Source organism: Chlorocebus sabaeus, chromosome X (assembly GCF_047675955.1).
Source record: "Chlorocebus sabaeus isolate Y175 chromosome X, mChlSab1.0.hap1, whole genome shotgun sequence".
Classification (NCBI taxonomy): domain Eukaryota; kingdom Metazoa; phylum Chordata; class Mammalia; order Primates; family Cercopithecidae; genus Chlorocebus; species Chlorocebus sabaeus.
Window position 1 is genome coordinate 35,622,240 of NC_132933.1, and position 19,470 is coordinate 35,641,709.

Below are 19,470 nucleotides of genomic sequence, written 5' to 3' on the forward strand. Positions count from 1 at the left end.
GCACTTTAAATGGGTGAATTGTATGGTATTCAAATTATATCTCAATAAAGCTGTTAGAAATGTAATAAGGCAATATGTATTGTATAATCCTTTTTATCAGTAGAAAAGTTATACAATATGTATACATATGAATGTGAATTCATAGCAAATGGTAGGGAAACACTAGGGAAGCTGAGGAATACTGTCATATTTTGCTCTGTAAAATCCTACAGTGTTTAATTTTTATTTACAATGGAAATATTTTTCTGCATAACCTTTGTAATAAAAAAAATATATAACAGCCAACAAAACAAGTGTAGCTGGGTCTCAGAGCCCTTAGCTCTGCCATGCCTTAGCTCATTGGTCTAGGCTGACAAAGAACAGTTATGTGAAAGTAACCTGAAATTTTGTGTTACTTGAAGATAATTTTTCTTCAACTGATTTTTTATGTTGTTACAATATCTCCTGTGGTAGCATAGAGATATCACTCTATATTGCTATTAAAACCCTTCTATGTTCTGTTTAAAAGTTTATTAAAAATTATGTTCTCACAAATTGAGATTTTTAAGGCCAAGCACTAACAGGGAACATTTTTTAAATCTAATCTTAGGTGTGTGGTTGTCAAGAGAACAAGCTAGAGAAGTGTTTAATGTGTAAATGTTATCATTGTTTTAAAATTAGCAATAACACATACTCCAGCTTCAAAAGGCATTGAAAGTAGCTGTCAGGGGAACTGATCCATGGGGAGAAACTGTTGTAATAAGTCTCACTCTGCAGGATTACCCACTGCCTAATTGTAGTGAGAAGGACATGGGTTTCAGCCAAAACTAGAATTCTAATCGTGCCCCTTATTAGCTAGTTATGTGACTTTGGGAATGTCATTTATACTCTCTGGCCCAGCTTTTTTTATTTGCAATCTGGGTAAGAGATTTGAGGATTAAATGTCACAATTTATGGAAATAAGGTGCATAATAAATATTCATTTATTTTCCTTCCACTTGAGCTAAATGGAGACGGTCTCACAGGAAATAGAGCTGATCAGAAGTTATGGGTATACCACAGGGAACTCTTGAGCCCCTGGGTCATTAATGGACCAGGCTCTGGCTATGGCATGTGGTTCCTCTCAGACTAGGGTCTTTCCTCTTTCTCTTTAAGTCCCACCTACACAGAGCAGAGCAGTGAGGGTAGGAGTCATGGTGTCTCCCACTGGATAAGATTGGGCAGATGGATGAGGCCACTTATTTTCTGCGATGACTATTGAAGAAAACAGAAAATAGTTAATGAATTAAATGATTATGTATTAATATGTGATTATATAATAAAAAAAGAAGTTATGGGTATACCAAATAAGGTATCTACCTGGTTGGCTTGAGCAAATGGTTGGCTTGAGCAGGTCTAGCAGGTTACTCATGGCTTCAGCAAACTAGGCTGTCAAAGAAAGTTCCTAGAAAGTCATTTGATACCTAACAGGCTTGGATTCCTAGAATCTTGAACAACTTCCAGGATAATCCATGACTGAGTTAGCAGGGCAAATGAATTTTACTCAAGTAAGAAAGATTAACTAGGGTTAGCTTAAGTAGTAATTGGTAAAATCAAGGATTATTTCATTTCACTCACTCCTTGGCTACTACTACATCTGTGGTTATTTTTCTTTTCTTTTTTTTTTTTTTTTTTAGATACTAGGATTTTTTTTTTAATTTATTTATTATTATTATACTTTAAGTTGTAGGGTACATGTGCATAACGTGCAGGTTTGTTACATATGTATACTTGTGCCATGTTGGTGTGCTGCACCCATCAACTCGTCATTTACATCAGGTATAACTCCCAATGCAATCCCTCCCCCCTCCCCCCTCCCCATGATAGGCCCCGGTGTGTGATGTTCCCCTTCCTGAGTCCAAGTGATCTCATTGTTCAGTTCCCACCTATGAGTGAGAACATGCGGTGTTTGGTTTTCTGTTCTTGTGATAGTTTGCTAAGAATGATGGTTTCCAGCTTCATCCATGTCCCTATGGAAACTTTCTATTCTTTGACTTCTCCCTATTATACCAAGTTGTCAGCATCTTTCTCTTATTGTCCTATCCTATGGTAATTCATTGAATGATACCCTTCCTAGCACCTCCAGTTTTTAAAATAATAGCTTTATTGAGATATGATTCACATACCATATAATTCACCCATTTATTGTGCAAATCAATGGCTTTTAGTATATTCACAGGATTGTGCAACTGTCACCACAATCAATTGTAGAACATTATAATCACCTCAAAAAGAAGCCCATATTTGTCAGCAGTCACTCCACACTTGCCCCCAACTCTTTTCTCAATATGGCAACTTATATGATTTGGCTCTGTGTCCCTGCCTAAATCTCATGTCAAATTGTAATCCCCAATGTTGGAGGAGGGGCTTCGTGGGAGGCAATTGGATCATGAGGGTGCATTTTCCCTTTTGCTTTTCTCGTGATAGTGAGTGAGTGCTCAAGAGATCTAGTTGTTTGAAAGTGTGTAGCACCTCCCTCTTCACTTTCATCCTCCTGTTCTCACCATGTCAGATATGCCTGTTTCACCTTCTGCCATGGTTGTATGTTTTCTGAGGCTTCCGCAGCCATGCTTCCTGTATAGCCTGTGGAATGATGAACTGATTAAACTTCTTTTCTTCATAAATGACCAGGTCCAGGTATTTCTTTATAGCAGTGTGAGAATGGATTAATACAACCACCATTTATCTTTTCTCTGTTTCTGTAGATCTGTCTGTTCTGAGCATTTCATATAAATGGAATCATACGATATATGGTCTTTTGTGACTTGTTTCTATTACTTACCATAATGTTTTCAAGGTTCATCTATATTGTGGCATATAACATGCTTCCTTCCTTTCTGTGTTCAAATAATATTCCATTGTGTGGATATTTTGTTTATCTATTCATTAATTGATAAGTATTTCTTTTTCATACATTTTGGCTTTTATGAATAAAAGCTATGAATATTCTTGTGTAAGTGTCTGTGAGGACATATATACCTTAGAGTGGAATTACTGGATCCTATGGTAATTCTGTTTAATTTTTTGAAGAACTGCCAGTGTTTTCCAAAGTATCTGCACCATTTTATATTCACACTGGCAGTGCATGAGGTTTTTAATTTTTCCACATTCTTACCAGCATTTATTAACTGTCTTTTTAAAAGTATTATAGCCATCCCTGTAGGTGTGAAGCAGTTTTGATTTGCATTTCCCTGATTGCTGATGATGTTGAATATCGTTTTTTAATGCTTTTGGCCATTTGTATGTGATCCTGGAAGAAAAAACAAATCTTTTCTTGTTCTGTGCCAAGTCACCAGGAAAGAAGAAAACAAACCAAAACAAATAGAAAAAGAAATCCTTCACCCATGTTTTAGTTGGGTTGTTTATCTTTTGATTACTCAGTAGTAAGAGTTCATACACACATATATGTTATATTATATTACATATATGTATGTTTACATATATATGTATTCTAGATACAAATCCCTTATCTGATACATGATTTACAAGCATTTTCTCCAAGCACCTTCAGTTTTATGGTCCCTTCTTGTTCTGTTAATTGCTTTGCCAATCTCCAATTCTTTATCCGTTCAGCCATATAATCTTTGCTTCTGTATTATCTTGGCAAAGTTAGTAGGAGAGAGGGTCAAGGAAAATACCTGGAAGGCTTTGGATTTTTCACTATTCCCTAAACATATATTGTGTGTTTATATGTTAGTGTGTTTGTACACATTTCCTCTCCCTGGAATGCCCTTACTTTACTTTTCCTGTCTGGTAAACCTCAATTTATTTATAATGACCTATCTTTTTTTCTTTTTAAAAAGTATTTATTTTTACTTTAGATTCAGGGGAACGTGTGCAAGTTTGTTACATGGGTATACTGCGTGATGCTGAGGTTTGGGTTTCTAATGATTCCATTGCTCGAGTAGTGAACATAGTACCCAATAGGTAGTTTTTCAACCCTTCCGCCATTTCTCCCTTCCTCCTTTTTGAATCCCTGATGTTTATTATTTCCATTTTTTTGTCCATGTGTACCCAATGTTTAGCTCCTACTTATAAGTTAGAACATATGATATTTCAGTTTCTGTTTCTGCCTTAATTTACTTGGGATAATGGCCCCCAGCAGTATCCGTGTTACTGTAGAGGACATGATTTCATTATTTTTTATGGCTGTGTAGTACTCCATGGTATATATGATCCATCTTAAATGGATGGTACCTCTTCTGTTAAACTTTTCTTGACCCAAGCAGAGTTAGTAGCTTCTTCTACTCATACATTTTATCTGTTATAAATATCATCTATCAGTGAGCTCCTTAAGGTCTAGGATCTAAGTTGTTGTTTCTGTATGTCTGTGATCAGTACATGATGCTGCTTAATAAATGTCCACCTTTTGTATTACTAGCATACTAATTATCATTAAAAGAGATGCTACTTTGCTATAAAGAAGCTTTTTAGTTTAATGTACTCCAATTTGTCTATTTGCTTTCGTTGCTTCTGCTTTTGAGGTCTTATTTAAAAAATCCTTGCCCACCCCTATTTCATGAAGCATTATCCTGTATTTTCTTCTAGTAGTTTTACAGTTTTGGATTTTACTTTTAAGTATTTAACCTATTTAGAGTTAGTTTTTGTGTGTGGTGAGAGACTAGTTTCATTCTTCCATATGTGGATATCCAGTTTTCCTGGCACCATTTATTGAATAGACTGCCCTTTCCTCATGTGTGTTCTTGGCATCTTTATTAAAAAAATCACGTGGCTGTAAATGCATGGATTTATTTCTGGGTTCTCTATTTTGTCCCATTGGCCTGTGGGTCTGTTTTTATGCCAGAATCAGGCTGTTCTGTTTACTATAGCTTTGTAGGATATTTTGAAACCAGGTAGTGTGATGACATCAATTCTGTTATTTTTGCTCATGATTGCTTTGGCCCTTCAGACTCTTTTGCATTTCCAAATGAAGACATAACCTCCAGAATGGAAGAAAGTACTTGCAAACTATGCATCTGATAAGAAGTTAATATCCAAAATGTATAAGGAACTCAACAGCAAAGAAACAAAACAAAACAAAAAAACACATAAATAATCTAATTAAAAATGAGCAAAAGACCTGAATAGACATTTCATTCCTCAAAATAAGACATACAAATGGCCAACAGATATGTGGAAAATTACACAACAACACTAATTATCAGAGAAATGCAAATCAGAAACACAATGCAAAATCATCTCATTCCAGTTAGAATGGTTATTATAAAAAAGACAAAATATAACAAATTCTGGTGATGATGTGGAGAAAAGGGAACTCTTTTTTTTTATTTTATTATTATTTTTTATTATTATACTTTAAGTTCTAGGGTACATGTGCATAACGTGCAGGTTTGTTACATATGTATACTTGTGCCATGTTGTATACTGTTGGTGGAAATGTAAATTAGTACAACAATGATAAAAAGCAGTATAGAAGTTCCTAAAAAACTAATGATGAAACTACCATATGATCCAGCAATCCCATTACTGGGTATATATCCAAAGGAAATCAGCATGTTGGAGAGACATTGGCACATTCATGTTTATTGCAGTGGTGTTCACAATAGCTAAGACATGAAATTAAACTAAATGCTTGTCTACAAATGAATGGATAAAGAAAAAAATTTTATATCTACATCTATATATAAATGTGATATAGATAGACAGATATAATGGAATACCATTAAGCAATAAAATAGAATGAAATCCTGTAATTTGTGGCAATATGGATGAACCTGGAAGACATTATGTTAAGTGAAATAAGTCAGGCAATGAAAGAGAAATACTGCATGTTCTCACTCATATTTAGAATCTAAAAAAAGGTAATCTCATAGAAGTAGGGTAAAATAGTGGTTACCAGAGGCTGGAGAGGGTAGGAGAGACGAGAGGACTGGGAAAGATTGGTCAATGAGTACAAAGTTACAGTTAGAAAGAATAAATTTTGGTTTTCTATTACACATTAGGGTTAGGGTTACAGTAGTAAATAACAATGTAATATATATTTCAAGAAAGCTACAAGAGAAGATTTTGAATGTTATTGCCACAAAGCCACAAAGAAATGATAAATATTTCAGATGATGGATATAGTAATTACCCTGATTTGATCATTATACTATGTATACATGCATTGAAACATCACATTGTACCCCATAAATGTGTACAATTATTATGTGTCCATTATAATTAAAATTAAATTTTATTAAGAAATGATACATATAAAGAGCTTAGCCCTGGGATAGAGAAAGTACTCAGTGCCTTTTTAATGCTGTTATTGATGTTGTTTGTGGATTAAATTAATTTGGATGGCAGCTTATAAATCAGTTTCATATATACTTTCCTCATTGATACTTGAAAAAATGCTATGAGGTACAAAAGGCAAGAATTGTTATCTCCATTTTATAGATAAGGGCACTGAAGCTCGGAGAGATTAGGAGTCTTGCCCAAGTTCACATAGCCAGTAAGTGATAAACACTGAGACTTGAACCCAGATTTGATGATGGTGTAGTTTTGTATTTTTATTTCTACTGGTCTTGCTCTAAATTGTCTTACCTTTTAAAATACAATGTCTATAAATACTGTGTTCATTAACTATCAATGTAAAAAGATGTAGTAGCAAAGGCTAAAAGTTTGGAATGAATGATATAATAAATATTTTATTCTTGATAGAAGTAGCAGAATTATGCAGAATGTCTTCTTGCTGGCCTGCCTTTCTTCCATTGCCCTGCTGAAAAGAAAACAACAACAACAACAACAACAACAAAAAAAAAAAAAGAAAAAAAGAAAAAGAAAAAAACAGGGAGAAAAATGTTAACTGCCAGTTGAAAACATCCCTTTCATCCTTAAGACCTGGAGGCCATAATTAGGGTATCATGCTTCAGCTGGTGGCAATGTATATTAATTACAGAATACTTAGGTATATGGAAACAAATCATTTCCTGATTACTGGCGATACTTACTCAAACCTATAAAGGTTGAAAAGGCCTTGTTACTTTGGCTATGTAGGCTTCTAGTTGACATTTTCTCATTTTAAGATTGGTGCCTATTGGACTGTTCTTTTTGTGTTTTCCTCCCTTACAGCTATTTACTTTCTCTCTTCATTTTTAGTTCTAAAGTCAATGTAAGATATCATTTTATAGTCTTAAGTTATCATCTAGCTAATAGAATGTTAAAGAAATGGGTTATTCTAAGAGCCTATACAGATTAACATGTGTTGCCTTTCCCTGGGTTAACTTCTCTGAATGTTTATCCTTAGGTAAATGCTTGGGTTGCTGATAATGTCATGTTGATGAAGTATATCCTTTTTCTAAACATTATGATAATAAAATAAACAGCTTTAAAAATATATTGTTAATACGTTGTTAACAAAAGAAACAGGCATAATGATTAAGATAATTTACGTTTTATAAAATAAGAGTTCAAACAGTCTAGATTCTTGTGGTTTTTATGAAAATGATACTTTAAATTTCTTTTCATTTCCTGAATAGCAGCTAGAATATAGGGAAATGAGTCTATAGTTTTTCTTGGGCATAGCTCATGGGGCACTCAGGTTGGGGTACAATAAATTATTCTTATTCTTTGAATTGACTGTGCATCTTTAGGATAAAAGTTGGAAGACTGTCTGCCGCTTTCCCTTTTTAGGCCACTTCTGTGTGTTCTTGTCCTGCTCTCTCAATTGAGTATTTTTGGTTATTTGCAAGTGTCGAAGTGATAGAGAGGGCTCTCACATACCAACTTGAAAGTCAAATATGCTGGAATACATAATTTGAATTTCTGATTGTTGCTAGTATATAGTAATACAGTTTGTTATTAATTATTGATCTGGCATTGTGCAACCTTAGTAAACTGACTTATCAGTTCTAGCAGCTTTTTTGGGTAGATTCTATAGGTTTTCCTATATAGGCAATCATTTCGCCTATAAATAAGCCAGCCAGCCTGCCTTCCTTCCTTCCTTCCTTCCTTCCTTCCTTCCTTCCTTCCTTCGTTCTTCCTTTTCTTCCTTTCTTTGCCCTCCCTTCCTTTCATTTCTTTCCCCTTTATTCCTTTATTTTTTTTTTCTTCTTTTCTTGTTTTTTTTCTTTTCTTTTTTCTTTCCAGTCTGATGCCTTTTTTTCCTTACCTTATTGCACTGGATAAAACCTCCAGAAAAATGGTGAAAGCATTCGGTCTTTCACCATTAAGTATGATGTTATCTGTAGGTTTGAGGAAGTTCTCTCCTATTCTTAGCTTGCTAAAAATTTATTTTATTTTTCTAATTTTTTTTTGAGACAAAGTCTTACTCTGTCACCCAGACTGGAGTGCAGTTGCATGATTTTGGCTTACTGCAACCTCCATCTCCCAGGCTCAAGCAATCCTCCTTCCTCAGCCTCCAGAGTAGCTGGGACTATATGTGTGTGCCATGACACTCGACTAATTTAATTTTTTTTTTTTTTTTGTAGAGACGATGTCTCACTATATTGCTCAGGCTAGTCTCAAACAGCTGGCTCAAGCAATCCTCCTGCCTCGACCTCCCAAAGTGCTGGGATTGCAGGCATGAGCCGCCACATCTGGCGAGTTTACTTTAAAAAAAAAATCAGGAATGAATGTTGGATTTTGACAAATGCCTTTTATTTCTGTAGCAATTAAGAAATGATCTTAGCATTTTTCTTTTTCAGTCTGTTAGTATGGTGATTTATATTGATTAATTTTTGATTGTGAAAACAACCTTGCATTGGAGGTATAAACTCTTCACTTGGTCATGATGTATTTATTATTATTATATATCAGTAAATTTGGCTTGCTAAAATTTTGTTGAAAAGTTTTACATCTTTGTGCCCAGCGGATTTTGATCTTGGCTTTCTGTGATTGTCTTGTCTGGTTTTGGTATTAGAATAATGCTGGCCATGTAGAATAACTTGGGATATATGCTCTCCTCCTAATAGTCTGGATTTGTTTGTGGGGTATAGGTGTTCTTTCTTCCTTAAATGTTTGATAGATTTCACCAGTGAAACAATTTCATCTTAGAGTTTTCCTTGGGGAAACAATTTTAAATTAAAATTTAATTTTATAGTAGACATGTAGCTATTTAGCTTATCTATTTCTTCTAAAACTTTAGTAGCTTGTGTCTTTCACAGAATTTGTCCGTGTAAACTGAGTTGGCGGTTCTTTCTGCAGACAAATATGCTTATCATTACTCGCTGAAATACTTGAGGGTGACTGTTTTCCGAGCTCTGGAATCCTCTCTCTGTGCTGATCTCTCTTCTTATATTCTGTCCTATCTGCCTTGACGTCCCCAGAATCTCAGCTCTAGGAGAATACTAGGTTTTGCCTGGGCTCCCACTCCCTGTACCTCTGTCAGGAGTCCGTAGGCAGTAAATTTAGACAGTCCCAGGGCTCACTTAATTTGTTTCTTATCTTTCACAGATCCCTTTCCTTCAGTGTTTTTAACTTTTTTCCCATATATTTTTGTCTGATTTTAAAGAGTTTCAGGAGGTAATGTAAGTCTAATCTCTCTTACTGGAAACATAAATTTATAGGATACAATTGAATAAGTAATGGTGAAATCCAGACTAAAAATGCTTAATTATTTTAGATATGATTGTGTGAGAGATAGCTTTACAAAGGAGGTGAAATTTGGGCAGGTGTGGTGGCTCACACCTGTAATCCCAGCATTTTGGGAGGCTGAGACAGGTGGCGGTTGGGGGGCATCCTTGAGGCCAGCCTGGGTAACATGACGAGACCCCTTTTCTACAAAACAACGACAACAAAGGAGGTCTAATTTAAACTAGTCTTTGAAGGAGGGAGGATATTCCAAGTGAAAAAAAAAATTTTTATTACCAATGAGATAGTTTGGAGAACAACCTGATGATAAGACGGGTCAGAGTACATAGGGAACTAATAAAAAATAAGGTTGGGGTCAGATCAAAGAAGTCTCTGACAACCAGAAGTTGTGCTGTAATGCAGTGATAGCCTTTAAGAAGTTTTTAAAGTCTAAGCAGTGTTAAATAATGAGCACAGAGTTTAAAATTAATACAAACATTTATATCCAGCCTATGTATTTCTTTTAACTTAAGAGCATCTGTTCCTTTTTCTGTCCTTTGAATAAAATGAAAAGCAGCCTCATAAAAACATGGCTGGTATTGTTTTTATCGAATACATTACATTTACATTACATCGGAGTAAAGCCATTTCTTAACTTTCTTTTCTTTAGTTCCTTAATCTTTGTTCATAGAACATATTTTCCATTATAATTTTCACTACTCTTTTCAGGATGCATTTCGTTTTTTCTCTACTTAAAATGACAATGATCAAAACTAGATATAATATGCTACTAAGTTTGTTCTAATGTAGAATTTAGTTGAATGATTTGTTTATCAAATTCCTTTTAAATACTGACAGTATCAATGTAGCTTTTTTTCAAAATAGCATTATATTTCACTTGAAAGCTATTGATGTCCAAGCAATTTTTATATAAATTATTCATGGCTTGTCTGGTTTCCATGTTATAATCCTGTAATGTCAAGTCATATTCTATTCTGTTTTAATATGATCATTTTAAAATTTATCAAACTCATTAGTATGTTTCGGTCTTTCTTTGTTTCCTGGTATTAGATATGTACCTCTCTCTATTTAATAGAGGTTGAAGTTTTGATACATTAGGTAAGTTTAATACAGTGAAGAGAAAAAACATGTTTTTAATGCTGTTTTGCAGCATCAGTATAGCATTAAATGATGCTATTTTTCCAGGATATGGAGAAGAAAATAAAGGAAGATATGGGGAGATTTATAGAAGAAGAAAGGGAAATATTAAAGAAATTGAAGACAGACAAGCCCCTCTTAAATCAAACCCAAGGCACAGAGACAGCAAAGTAGAGAACTAAGATAAGTGTTGAGATAGAAAGACTGGAAAGATGATGAGTTTAAATCAACAGAAGCAGTTTTAAGGACACTCTGAAAAACTAATTGGAAACTGAACAATTTGTCTAAAGCAGAGCTGCATAGGTATATGGTATACCAGCATATGGAAATAGACAAAAATGTTTATATAAATCTTTCAAGAAGAGTGAGTACAAATTTGGTGAAAGAAAATGATTTTACAGTAAAAGGACTTATTTCGAGTGGGCAGGAATCTTTGAAAGACTTCTTAAATTGGGAAAAGATTTATGAGTGAAAGCAAAAGGTAGATATATAGAAGGCAGATGAGAATTTTGGAGGATAATGAACCTCTCTCTTTTTCTTTTAATGTATACATACTCCACTAGAAGATTAGAGAATAAAAGTTGTTTAGAGAAATGACTACCTTCTTGTACACAACAATGTGTATAGTCAGAAGGAGCTTCTCTTTAGACAGAACTGGGATATCCGGAAAATGATATACAAACAAGATGTTTAGAATTTGTTTGAAAACAATCTGAATTGACAGATATCATTTGGATAAAGATAGACATAATGTAGAATAAAATTCACTAATATGGAATTGGATAGTGGGGTCATTCATTTATGCATATAAAAATAAAGGTTATGAAATGTTTAGAAAGGGACGCTGTATGTTGTGAAAATAAATGCAAAACCTTACAAAAGCAGATAACTTGCCAAAGGTAGATAAATTAAGCATGGAATAGAAGATACTCCGAATTTGTTAAAAATGCTGTAGGTGCCTCAACTTCTTTTCTTTTGGGACACCAGATTATACTGAGAAAGGTTAAAGGATTTTTAAAAAAATGATAGTGTAGAGGGATGCAAAATGATAAAATCTGTGAAGAGGATAAAAGCTCACGGTGTCTTAGCTGAGCAAAGCTGTCCAGATCTTGAGCATTGATTTCATACCTCCACAAGCAGTTTGAATGGAATATGGACAAAACAAGAAATTACACAGCTAACGATACAAGATGCATTAGCTACTCCTTTTTTCAGAGGGAAAAAGAAGTAATATATAGTAGGAATGGAACATACTGACTATTCAATACAATTGTAAAATATTTGCAGGAATATTTTAAAGGCAGGAGGCTAGCAAATAAGCCAAGAAGGTTTTTTTTTTTTTTTTTTTGTTCTTTAGTGAAAGAAAATAATGGATCAGATACAATCATTGATTTTGATTAAATAAGCCAGAATTGCTTTATAAAGATATTGTCTACGTATGCTTTAGAGAAGAAGAATAAAAACCTATTTGATAAATAAAAATAAAGGGAGCATACAGTACCTAGGCTCATCTCATTAGTCATCTCTCTTTTATGCCAATGCCCAAGGTGTGTTATTTCTCCCAAGAAAAATCAAATCCTTTAACTTGCCATTAGCTCTTTAAAACTTTAAAACTAAATGTCCTTCAAACCAACAACTTCAATCCTGAGACTATCTCCCACAGATATACTTAGACAACTAAGTGTACGTACAAGGAAGTTAATTGCAGCATTGCTTTTAACTGCGGAAATTGAGGGAAAACATGAGCGTTCAACTAAATGGGAATGGATAAATAACTTACGACATGCCCCCACTATAGATTACTGTGCATGCACTAAAAGAATGACGTAAGTCCTGTGCACTGAGATAGAAGACTATCTGTGTTATCTGCTCAAGTGAATTTTAAAATGCACAACAGTATGTATAGTAACCCACTTTAAAAAGGCCTTTATATATTTTAATACAAGCATAATGTAGATTATGATACATAGAGAATGAGGTCTTGAAGTATGCTTACTAAACTGTTAACAGTAGTTACTTCTAGTAAGTGAAAGAGGTAGCCTTTAAGTTTTAAACTTATATCCTTCTGTATTTTGACTTCAAAAAACATACAAGCACATATTAAATTTTTAAACCTGAAATTTATATGAGGGAGAAAACAAACACAAGTTTGGGAGCCAATGTTTTCTCCCCAGCTCCTAGTTCACTACCTTTTCTCTTACCTTAACCTTTACCACTACCACAAACTACCACAAACGAACACTTTAAGCACAACTCAGTTTATTATTGGAAGAAGTTTCACAAGTAAGTTCCTGGTTTCCAGTTAACTTGTTGCAAAGTTTACATCCTACCCAATGTGGCTACATGGATTTAAAGTTACCAGTGGTAGCTTCTGAGTGAAATTTTGTTTGTTTGTTCATGGAACAAACAATGTGTTCATGGAACACATATTAAGTACCAACAGTATGCCAAACACTGGGGAATTCGAAGATGCTAATCTCAACGGTTTCAGCTGATACTTGACTATCCTCTCCCACACCCTAGTGTCCTCACTGAGTACTTCCCAATACTCTACATTTAAAAGGTGATTCCCACAAATTTATTGCAATTTAGACCCCATATATCAATTTTAAAAGAGCTGAAATGGCTCTTCGCATGCCTTCAACATGAGAATATTCCCGTAAAATTGGCATCTCTTTTTACAAGATGAGCTATTATTATTTTACTTCTACTCTTCTAAATAACAGAAACAGCAGACGAATTAGCAATGGAAAATAAAAATAGTGGCATAGGGTATATAATGTTTACAAAGAAAAAAGGACATTTGTGAAAGATTTGATATTTGTTAACAAACATGTAAATCATTGTTGGAAAAAGAAAAATATGATATATACACTTATTTTAAAGTGTATGCATAATGTGTAAATAGGTTTGGAATGAAAATGTTCATCTCTTTCCCTAGAGGGAAAGTGGCTGGATCAGATCATCTCTTTGAAGTTCCAGTTCTGTAATTCAAGCATTTTCTTTAAAAAGCAGTTTTTAAATTAAAATGAGAAACTTAACTGGGGTTTATATTACACATATGTGTAGGATCAATATTTTTTAAACTGCGTTCTTAATATGTTACACCTTTTGCTCTTTAAATCTGTGAAACGTAACCTTAGTTTTATTTGAAGTCGTTAAAATATGAAGGGGACAGAGTAATCAATGCTATTGGTTCTTATTGTATTTTATTATTAGAAAGCAATTTGTGTATCTGTCTTCCTGATTTTTTATAATGAAACATTTCTATCTTTGAAACTACAGACTCAATCTTGCCAAAATGTTCATTTGTTTTGCATCATTATTAAATTGTATATTGTCCCCTTTTGGTGTACTTTACTAGTCTGTTATAATCCTTTTAAATTCATTATTCCTAATTGACAAATAAACATCATATATAATTTGTCATGTAAAACATGATACTTTAATCACATCATGGTGAATGGGGTATCCATCCCCTAAAGCATACATCTACTGTGTACCCATAAAAATTAAAAATAAAAGATAAAAAACGAAAAACATGATGTTTTGAAAGATGTGTATGTTGTAGATTCAACCTGTTATAATCTTAAAGTGATTGTCATTCTTCTAACTTGTATCAATAGAACTACTGTCTGTTCGTCATTAGTTGAGACCATCAGGGTGTAGTGGAAAAGCTAATCAACAAGGATTCTTCTCACCAGAGCTCTGTCACTCCTCTGAATTGTGGCTGCTAGCCTGTTAATTTTCCACTAAACCTTTATGCATTTGGAGACAATTAAGTCTCACGTTGGGGTTTCCTGGGCTTTTTTCCCCAAAGATAATTAAGTCTCAAACTTGAAACTTGAAAGATACTTGGTGAGGCAGCAGCAATGTACTGAGTACAGGCTTCTCAAAGAGGTGAAACAATACAATTAGTAGAAAGAACTCCTATCATGTACTCAGTACAGTTGCTCTCTACTTTTCTTTCTCAACCTCCCCCCAAACAAAACAAAACCAAGATGCTTCAGTCAAGCACTATAAAAGGACTATTAAATTATCGTGAAAAGGAATGTTGGACAGTCTAATACTCTCATTCTGCAGATGGGAAAATAGAAGTGCACATTGTAATTATTTTTCAAAATAAGGTAAAATCTCAAAATTGTGTAAATAAGCAAACATATATACTCTTTCCTTAATAGTTTTTAACCTAAATTAATTTTAATTTTGTGTTATTACTGTAGTGAAAGAAAATATGCAGTGTCACATATCAGGAAAGTTGTGCAGTTATTTTTTCTTCTCCTGAATAATTATTCTGTTGCCTTTATGTTCCACATATGTTGCACCACATTAATATTCAAACAATTTTAGCACACAAAGATTTGTAACCTCATTTTACCTTGATTAGTGACTCAACTCATGTTCTTGTTGTAGGGCTTTGACCAGCTTCGACTTGAAGGATTGCTTTGCGATGTGACCCTGATGCCAGGTGACACAGATGATGCTTTCCCTGTGCATAGAGTCATGATGGCATCTGCTAGTGATTACTTCAAGGCTATGTTCACAGGTAGTTTGCCTTTTAAAACTCTGAAGCCACATTAAAACAATATGAAAAATCTGTGTTTAAATCTTTTTCATTTCTAACCTGAAATTTAGTTCTTTTGGAAATAACTTCAAAAGAAGTATACAACAGTATGTATGGTTTTCGGTGGTGCTGTTTTAACATGGAAAATTGATGCACTTTTTTTCATACTGTCCATTTTTATCTCACAGCTTTTCTTTTTCAAGCTCATATCTGAGTGGGCCATTAGAGACTCTGTGTCCTGCTAATAAAATCTCTACTCTATATCAAAAGATAGGAAGTGAGAACATTTTGGAAGCACTTGCATCATATATGACCTCCATTAGTATAGGATTATCCTTTTTAAGTACTTTATTTTAATGGTAAAATGTGCAGCAGACTGACTCTAATACAACTGCTTATATAAAATAAGACTTTCCCTTGATTTTATTGCATCTAATTAGCAGCAGAAGTGAGTTTGACCATAATTATCCACCTTCATTTAATTGAATGTCTTTTTATTTAAGGTGGAATGAAAGAACAAGATTTAATGTGCATTAAACTTCATGGTGTGAGCAAAGTTGGTCTAAGGAAAATTATTGATTTCATTTATACTGCAAAACTTTCTCTTAATATGGACAACCTTCAAGACACGCTGGAAGCTGCCAGTTTTCTACAGATTCTGCCAGTTTTGGACTTCTGTAAAGTATTTCTCATATCTGGGGTAAGATATTTTGAAATCTGTTTTTTTCTGTGGTAGAGTCTGATGTAGCCTGTTTAGATTAGGACTCATGAAATCTGCTGTGCAGGAATGTGAAACTTGCCATTAGACAGGTGTGTCTTATAGTATGTGATCTGTAAGCAAGGTGAGATTGAAACAGGTGCATTTGCATGAAATAGAATCATTTAATAAAAGCCTCTGTATTGGCTGGGCGTGGTGGCTCACGCCTGTAATCCCAGCACTTTGGGAGGCCGAGGTGGGCGGATCATCTGAGGTCGGGAGTTCAAGACCAGCCTGACCAACACGGAGAAACCCTGTCTCTACTAAAAATACAAAAATTAGCTGGGCATGATGGTGCATGCCTGTAATTCCAGCTACTTGGGAGACTGAGGCAGGAGAATCACTTGAACCTGGGAGGTGGAGGTTGTGGTGAACTGAGATCGAACCATTGCACTCCAGCCTGGGCAACAAGAGTGAGACTCCATCTCAGGAAGAAAGAAAAAAACCTCTGTGTAATCAAATGACATTAGATACTAATAATGTTTGATAAAGATACATACTTTAACTGTTTGATAATGGTATGTACCATAATCTGGTTTTATTCACCTTAATGACTATACAAGCAGGCTTCTTAAATGTAATTGAATGGAAAAGTAATCTGAGCTTCTAGAACTCTTTTAAAATTTCATCTTTTAATATGGGAGCTAGATCTTAAGAAGAACTAATACCTATGGGCAAACCTGTAAGAATGTCAGTCTTGATTCCATAGAAACATATCACCTACTGAATAGTGTTTAGCCGTTTTTTAATAAATAAGATAGGGCACATACAACCACCAATCAATGAAGTACTTAGTGGTAGTCGCCCAGTTCCTGAAGAGAGTGTTTTATTTTAGTTGAGGCCCTTAAATTTTACTTCTGGGAAGATAAATGGCTACATTGGACAGAAATATTGCCAAGACTTCCAGAGGTCTTGGAGCTTGTTTTTCTGATTAAGAATTCTGGCAATAGTAATTTTTGGTATATTTTCTAACTCATTATGTTGACGGATATGTTTTCTATAATTTTTTTAACTCATATCAATCTTAACATAGGTAAATAATTGCTGTCAGATCTTTGCAACGTACGTTTTTTGAACATGGAACCTTCTTTAAAACAGTAACTTTCAAGAGAACATGTCCTTAATTATTTTATTAAGGTACTTACTATCTTACAAAGTCAGCCAATGACTAATTTAACTGGCCTATTGAAAGTGTGTTTTTTGTACGTTTGATTTTAGAAAACTCAGACTACTGTCTCATAATTACTTATAAAATTTGAACTAATTGCTACTTTTAAGGGTTTTTATGGCAGCATGGTGCTATATTGTTGACTTGTATTGTCTTCTTTATTGCACAAGTAGCCCAAGTGAAGTTGGTTAATTCCCATGCCATTGCTTGCTTCCATTACTGAATTTAGGTGCTAAATTTTATTTTAATTTGATCATACAAGGCCCATCCCCTCAAGAGCTATTAGGATCTCACCTCTGGTTGTGTCACTGGCATGATATAACAACTTCATTTCAAGGAAAAATGAATCGTATTGAATGTGATTTTCAAAATGCCTCAAGTCCAGAATTTAATTTAGCAGTAACACTTAAAGCTTGTACTTACAGATTCTTAACATTACTTTATACTGATCTTAGCAACACATGGTCATCGTGAGCCAAATTAAGGAAAGTGCCATGATTTCTTTGGAACTATTCATTAACAAGAGACATTGTTGGCCTATCCTCTAATACAAAAGTTTAGTACTTAGAACTTCAGATATTGATTGTGATCAGTTCCTTTACCTGAAAGAAAAGGACCAAACTGGATAATACACAATACAAAAAAGTTATAGTAATATTATTGTCACAATAATAGAAAAGAATTTTGTTCTAGATAACTGTATTTAAAGCAATTTTATTTAAAGATGAGGCCATAGTCACTTTGTAATGCTAATTTCCAGCAATTAGACTGTTGGTTCCTTAACCTGTGTTGAAACATTTATTATAATTGTTTAACAATTTAGAAATGTCTTCATTTTTATAAACACTTAATATTGCCTTAAATCTCATGTTCATTATTTTTTCGCATCCTTTGCAGACATCCTAAAACCTATTTCTAATGGAGAAGAGGCTTCTCTCTAGCAAAGATTACTTGTGGTAGAGTTTGCTCCTACCTCTCAGTTTTAGAATTTTCTTGCCTATGAACTTTTAGGAATTACCTCTTTTCTTTGTATTATTCTATCTTACTTGTCCTTCATCCTTTTTTGCGGAGGACATGTCTGTATGGTTTTAGAGTAGAAATCTCTTATCTCTCAGAATCCATGGTAATTTTTGAGAAAATCTGGCAGATTATTAGTTCCAGGAACATGCAAAATCCAAGTTTTCCTTTACCCTTCTTTCATGCATTCTGTTTTATAGTTAAACCTATGTTCAGCCTTGCCCTATTTATTTCCCCTTTCCTTCTCAGCAATCAAGTGAAAAAGGAAAAATAGTAACCCAGTGTATTTTCTACTTATAAAAACTGAAAGTCTCAAGAGACTATATTTTTTAAAGGAGGACTTTTTGAAGTTCTTCCATGAGCTAAGTTATTATTGATAAATTTTAATACAACGTTCTCATGTTTAAGAACTGTGTGCTGAAATCAGATGTTTTAGAGGAAATGGGATTTATGTTTTTAAGGATATAGTGATATTACAGTTCACATAACCAAAACACTATTTGGGTTTGAACTTTTAGACAGAAAAATTCCCTTCTAATACAATTCTGTTCTATCCTATTCTCAATCATTTGTGTGGAGGAAGAGGAACAGTGGTACATAAAATGTGAATCAGTAGCAGTGGTACGTAAAACGCGAATCAGTGAATAACCCAGAAAACATGTATGTATTAGTTTTGAATGATAACTTTAGATACAGTAGTAAAGCCACACTCACTTTTGGTGGGATAGAGATACCGTTTTCTATAACAGAGCATCAGTCTTAACAGAACAAGAACCAACCTCCCATCTAACTTTGCTGTCCTTTGCAGTGTTACTTAGGGTGGTAATTAGTATGATAGTTTATAGGATGTGGCATTTTTGTTTTTGTTATGTTATTTTCTTGGGAGTTATGGAAAAGAGGACAGTGAAATGAATACAGAAGGATGACAATGAAGGATAGATATGAAGCATAGTAGGTAAAAATTTCTGTAAAGCTAAAACCACTTTTTTTTATATACTATGGAGATAATGGAAAATTACCTTTGTTTATTTAGTCATACCTAAAAATTGCATTGGTTTTGTCCTTAGGACATTGTATAACTACAACATGTTAAATATTGTGCACCTATTCACTAGTTTTTTCTTTTTCTTTTTCTTTGCTTTCTTTCTTTTTTTTTTTTTTTTTTCGAGGCAGAGTTTCACTCTTGTTGCCCGGGCTGGAGTGCAATGGCAGGATCTCGGCTCACTGCAACCTTCGCCTCCCAGGTTCAAGTGATTCTCCTGCCTCAGGCTC

General features: G+C 34.1%; 1 protein-coding gene across 8 annotated transcripts in view; it reads left to right on the top strand.

Moving 5' to 3' along the window:
- KLHL13 (kelch like family member 13) overlaps positions 1-19,470 on the top strand; it is a 193,423-nt gene that overhangs the window by 155,661 nt on the left and 18,292 nt on the right. For all 8 annotated transcript variants that reach the window (XM_008019533.3, XM_008019535.3, XM_073013438.1 and 5 more), the window contains 2 exons: positions 15,106-15,238; positions 15,760-15,956. In XM_008019533.3, coding sequence (XP_008017724.1) covers positions 15,106-15,238; positions 15,760-15,956 — 330 coding nt within the window. The remainder of the gene's footprint in view (positions 1-15,105; positions 15,239-15,759; positions 15,957-19,470) is intronic.